This window comes from Ostrinia furnacalis, unplaced genomic scaffold, assembly GCF_004193835.3.
Source record: "Ostrinia furnacalis isolate ACB-3 unplaced genomic scaffold, ASM419383v2 OfSCF7340, whole genome shotgun sequence".
NCBI lineage: Eukaryota > Metazoa > Arthropoda > Insecta > Lepidoptera > Crambidae > Ostrinia > Ostrinia furnacalis.
This window is the reverse complement of record NW_021137579.1, coordinates 175,203-181,159: the sequence shown is the minus strand read 5'-3', so window position 1 is coordinate 181,159 and position 5,957 is coordinate 175,203. Positions and strand designations below refer to the sequence as shown.

At 44.6% G+C, this 5,957-nt stretch overlaps 1 protein-coding gene across 1 annotated transcript; it reads right to left on the bottom strand.

The window, feature by feature from the left end:
• Positions 1-351: 351 nt before the first annotated feature.
• Positions 352-4,962, bottom strand: LOC114364003 (trypsin alpha-3-like). Its single transcript, XM_028319979.1, has 5 exons — positions 4,951-4,962; positions 4,017-4,104; positions 1,615-1,871; positions 1,167-1,322; positions 352-573 (listed from the first exon to the last, which is right to left on the bottom strand). Exons 1-5 carry the CDS (start codon positions 4,960-4,962, stop codon positions 409-411), a joined length of 678 nt encoding a protein of 225 aa, XP_028175780.1. The 3' UTR covers positions 352-408.
• Positions 4,963-5,957: the final 995 nt, after the last annotated feature.

The window sequence follows — 5,957 nt, the reverse complement described above, 5'->3', positions numbered from 1 at the left end:
ACGGCCCCTTAAAACTGGTGATGGTGAATTAGATCATCTTCCTAATGGTCCAGTGGCTACAGTGTTGGTAATGCATGAGTTTGAACCCTGAAACTGGTCAGATTTATTTTTGTTATTTGCTGATGCTCTTAGGTGTTGGTCATATAAATCCTCTCGCAACAGCTGGAAAATCTCGAACATGGGAGAAGAGAGTAAGCTCCACATGAAAATACTTTATTTATCGTAGTTTTAAATGCTCTGCACAAACACACATAAATACTACACAACTAACGAATGAATATGCAATTTCGAAAAGGGCACTGTAAGCAAATTAAGATTCTGTTATTCATCAGAAACACGCCTAATAGTGTTCAAACATATTATGTCGTTCTCGAAAATGCATATTACCCAATTGCAATAAAGCCTTCGTCATGTGTCGGGCTTCCTAGTGATGTGTTGATGCACCCAGTCCCAGATTATGTGGTGCGAGAGACGCGTATAAACGCCGGGAAAGTTCCCGCGCGCGCAGCCAAGGCCCCAAGACACCACGCCGATCAGCACGCCGTCGCTTACTATCGGCCCGCCGCTGTCACCCTGGTAAAAATGGTTCAAATTCTCAATCGGCAGACTTCCATTGCTGGATTAGGGAATTCCCCAAGGTTTCGCATAGCAGTCGGTCCTGCGGACTCCTTTGCCGCTTGCATCCAGGAGTATTCGTACCCTGTACAAGGCATTCAAATTCTAAGCCGACAGACGTCCATTGCTGGATAAAGGATTCCCCTAAGGGTTCGCATAGCAGTCGGTCCTTCGCCACTTGCATCCAGGAGTATTCATGCACTGCACAAGACAGGTCAATGGGCCATTTACTGGGAGGCCTCTGGTCCGTGATAGCCACTCGAGAACTTTCTGCCCTAATGGCTATCATTCTACGAGGCACGTGCTTCGCCCACCATCTACTTTCTTATCTTCAAGACTTCTAAGTAAGTGGTAGGTATGTTCTAGACAAGCGGTCCAAAATAAAAATAGTCACAGCGGGCGCGTGTCGCAGTTACCTAAAATATCTTCAAGTCACGTAAACAAAATGTCACCATCTACAACCTTCGCGGCCTATGTTCCTCTCGTTAAAAAATCACCAGCGATTCCCATCGTCTTACTCTTAACCCACAATGTCTAAAAGATTTACTTACCTGGCAAGCGTCGGGCGAAGGCTGCGTGAAGGAGCCGGCACAGAACATGGAGGGAGGGTCGATGGCCTTGCGGTCCAGCCCCGAGTGCTTGCACAGCTTCATGGCTACTGTCTTGATGGTGGACGACTGGAGGTACGTCGCGCTTGGACCCCCCTCCTGATAGAAATAAAGAAAAGATACAATTTCGTATAGTCCACTGATTATTTTAAAACAGTCAGCGTGAAAACCTACTTAATCGAGCAGCTAAAGATTTTACTACCTAGGTTTACTTAAGTATGTCCTAGGTAATTGTAAAAGGGAAGATGACTCTCTACTTCGGAGGGTTTGATGGAGCTGCCTATCTTTGAATCCTCGTAAAGCTTGGATGGTAGGTATTTACAGCTCACACAAAAATACAAGGGATCGTATTAATGTAAGACCTTCTCACTTTTTTCAGGCTTGAAATTACCTTCAACTTGCCCCATCCAGAAACAATAGCAGGCACATCAGCCAGCAGCCTCGCTTCCCTCGCTACCAGCTTGATCGGCAGCACCTTCTCGGAGAAGCGGAGCGGCGAGTACAGCCGCACCAACCCCACGTCGTTGATCTTGGTCTTGCTGATGTAGCGCGGGTGCACGAAGCACTCTTTGACGTCATACATCTCGCCACCATGCGTCTTCCATGAGGAGCCCAGGCGGACGCTTAGTTCGCTTGAGCGGGCCCTGAAAAAGATTTAACTAAGGAGTGCATATTTTCACCGGCATTATAAATGTTGTGTCATTTAAATAAATGAAAAAATAGCACCGAATGAACCAGTTAAGTATATGGCTTCAAAGATATTATTCGCATAGTTTTAAGTTCCTAAACTTCATCAAAAAGCGTGATTTAGACTTATTTCATAACCAGTCTTTGTAAACAGATCTACCTACTAGATAGATAGTAACTAGGTAAGTAGGTATCACGATAGTTTCGAATCCCCAATNTAAGAGGCTGGTTAACACAAGTAGCATTTATTGAAAGTAAAGAAAAAAAATTATACAATACTGCTTGATATTGTGATTTGTTGGAGTGACAAGTTTTCGAACGAACATCTGAGTCACGGGTGATGACCGGCGCTTTTTGGAGGGTCCTGCCTTTTTGCTTGGTTGGCGGTGATCGCGAACGGAAGTTCTGTTGTACGTGGTGTGATAGTGTCCCGAATTCCAAGAGGTCTGAACCGTGCCGTTCCCTGATAAACGGGCAGGGCACGCATTTCATCCTCTACGTAAAAAAGGAATTTCGGAATAACTCCGAAAGCCCCGTGATTTTGCGGACTCACTGCCACGTGCTGAGTTCTTTTACTGAAGATTTTGGTTGGGCAGTGCTCGGTGGCGAGCTCTGCGCTGTGTCCTGCTTTATTTTGGATTTTGGATTTTTCCTCCGTTGAAGGAGGTGTTTGGCACCGGCTGTCCCGCAGTGCCAGACGCTTGCTGCGCCCGACGGGTGCGGAGGGGGTTGAGCCGAGTGGTGGTGACTAGCGCGCTAATCCCGTAATCTTAAGTATTTTTAATCTGTACCAACCAAACGGCCCAACGACCCATCCCCTTTTTTTCTTTTAAATTTTTGTGTCTAAACCACAATTAAATTGTTGTCAATTTAAATATTTATTTTTTATTTTGCTCCGGCAAATTTTAATATTTACATGGCGCCCGAACAGGGACGTTGTTGGGTCCGTGGAGATTCTCCCCGGCACTGGTCTATTGCTCAGTGACGGATTGGTTGGTCATCTTAAGTTTTCTTTCTTATTGTTATAATTTTATAATAAGTATAACCATACTGTAGTGTGTAACGAATATCACAATAAGCCGAATATTGTAACTTACTTTACTTTTTGCTAAAATTATTATTTTGATAAGTCGATATGAGGGAGGAACGCCCTATCCGGTTTAACATTTTAAACAAAGACGAATTGGTTTACGAGGTTGCCATACGAGATGCTGTGCCTGAGAAAACGGTAGAGCTGTTGCGCGCACAGATTAGACAATTGGCTCAGGATATACCTAGCGATGAGGTGAGTGAGTTCGAGGGAGATGCGCTGGCCGAGCTGAGAACTATTTCCTCCAAATTAGACGAGCTTGAGGAGCTGTGTAATAGGAAGCCCCTATTACTCAAAAAGCTAAATAGAGTGCAGACTTTAGGAAACCGTGGGTTTTATACATAGGTTAAGCCGTGTTGAAGCTAAAGAGGAGAGTGATAGGACTTTGAGGGAACAGTTGGAGGAGCGTCTCATCCCACTTTTAAAACGGATCGACCGTATGACGCACACATTCGTTAGTAGTTATGATTTCCAACCTGCAGAGGAAGATGTGTCTAAAGCCTCTGGTTCGGCCGTGGATGAGTCATTGAAAAACAAATCTGTAGTGTCTTGTGATCGTGCTTCGTATGTTCACTCTCTAAATTTAAAATATAACGGGAAGGATAGTGTGCAGGATTTCATTGTTAGGATTGAAGAATTATGTAAATCTCGTAATATTGCAAAAGAAAGATTATTCAATTCAGCGGCCGAATTATTCACAGATGAGGCTCTATTTTGGTACCGAGGTACTCGTGACCAACTAAATAGTTGGGAGGATTTAAAGGCGTCGTTGCTGGAAGAGTATTTGCCCTACGACTATGATCATCGTTTGTTGCAGGAGATTCGTTCGAGGACCCAAGGTCCCGACGAATCTATTTGTAGTTATCTAAGCCTGATGCAAAATTATTTTTCGAGGTTGCGTAAACCTTTAGACGATGAAGAGAAGTTGAGCTTGGTCAAGTTCAACATTAGGCCATCTTACTCCATTCCTTTGGTCAATGTAGAAATAAAATCGTGGGCCGACTTGAAGAGGCATTGTAGGCAGTTGGAAGCGGCGAAACAGAGGGCAGAATCCTTCACCGAACCCCCGCGCGGTGTACAGAATGCTGTCGCCCCTGACCTGGCCTACAAAGGTAAGTCTGCTCGTCCAAGGTGCGAGGCTGTGGTTAAAAATCCGAGCGTTGAGAAATTTTGTGTGCGTTGCCGCGTACATGACCATACTCTCCTCGATTGTAATGCTCCTCGTGTAATTATTTGCTACCGATGTGGTGAGAAGGGCGTGACGGCGGTAAATTGTCCGAAATGTGGGCGTAAGAAGGATTCTACACCAGAGTCAAAAAACGCGTAAAGTCGAACCGTCGTTTCGATATTACACCGGTTGAAGAGTGGCGTGCTTGGTGTGATTACGTGCGTGTATTTTCAAAAAATTACAAAGCTAATGTCTCGATGGTTCGACCAAATGATTGCCAGGACGCGCGTCCTTATTTAAATGTTAAAATTGGTGGTGTTCCATATTCTGGGTTACTAGATTCTGGGGCAGAAATTTCTATTATCGGTGGTTCTGCTGTGAATTATTTTTCTCACCTGGGTGAGTTGTATAAATCGGATTCGACTGATGCTGTGGTAACGGCGAATGGTTCAACTTCCCCTACAGTTGGATATATGTTTTTACCTGTCGTAGTGAATGATGTTTCAAGGGTTATTAAGTTTCATGTTGTTCCGGGAGTCTCGTCGTCTTTATTGTTTGGTATAAACTTCTGGAAGGCTTTCCAGATCGCGCCTGATGTTTTGCGGCTTACAGATCGGAAGAATTTAATTGTCTTTCGAAGACCTGCTGAAGCAGTCGTGTCTCAGGTTAATCGTATTCATCCTTTTGATGTCTTAACAGAAGAACAGAGGAGGTTGGCTGGTGATGTATGTAAGATGTTTGAGGATATTTCGGCTGAGAAGAAAGGGTTGGGTAGAACTCACCTGATTTCCCATCACATCGATACTGGTGATGCTCCTCCTATTAAGCAGCGGTATTATGTCATGTCACCCGATAAACTTCGTGAGTTGAACCGTCAATTGGATGAAATGATCGAGATGGATGTTGTCGAGCCGAGTTGTAGCCCATGGAATAACCCCATCACCATGGCTCCCAAGGCTAATGGGGAAATGCGTTTTTGTCTGGATAGCCGGAAGCTTAATGAAGTGTCGAAACATGATGCCTACCCACTTCCTTACATCAATAATATTCTAGACCAGCTTCGAGACTCTCGCTTTCTTTCTTCTATAGACCTGAAGGCCGCTTTTTGGCAAATTCCCCTCACTTCTTCTTCCAAGGAGAAAACCGCGTTTACCGTGCCGTCGCGTGGCTTATTTCAATTTAAAGTTATGTGCTTTGGTTTGACTTCAGCACCAGCTACTCAGCAGCGGCTGATGGATAAATTGTTTGGTCCTGAATTTGGGGGGCGTGTATTTATTTATTTAGATGACGTGGTCGTGGTTAGCAAGACCTTTGAGGAGCACATAGAGCTCCTGCGTGAAGTTTTTGAGCGTTTGCGTTCAGCAAACCTGACGGTGAATTTGTCTAAGTGTTGTCTGTTTCGCCGACAGTTGAAGTATTTGGGTTATGTTGTAGATGAGTTGGGGTTGAGAACGGATCCAGATAAAATTAAAGCTATCACGAATTTCCCGATCCCCACTTGCCCTAAAGATGTTAAAAGATTTCTTGGTACGGCGTCGTATTATAGGCGATTCATCCGTGGTTTCAGTACAATCGCTGCTCCCTTAAATGCCTTGACCTCTACGCGGAAGAACAGACCCCCTTTTGTTTGGTCTCCTGAGGCTGAGCAGGCGTTTTTACAGTTGAAAAGCGCCTTGACTTCAGCACCCGTATTAGCCTGTCCAGATTTTTCCCTTCCTTTTGTTGTACACACAGATGCGTCTGATGTTGGTATTGGGGGAATGTTAACGCAGATTTTTGATGGTGAAGA

What these genes read in the sequence shown, in the direction of transcription:
- LOC114364003 (XM_028319979.1), bottom strand. An exon ending in CGCCGCTTCCAACTGCCTAC is followed by an intron (nt 1,872 to 4,016) that starts AATGCCTCTTCA and finishes GTTAAATCTTTT; the next exon opens with TCAGGGCCCGCTCAAGCGAA. An exon ending in CTGGATGGGGCAAGTTGAAG is followed by an intron (nt 1,323 to 1,614) that starts GTAATTTCAAGC and finishes TATTTCTATCAG; the next exon opens with GAGGGGGGTCCAAGCGCGAC.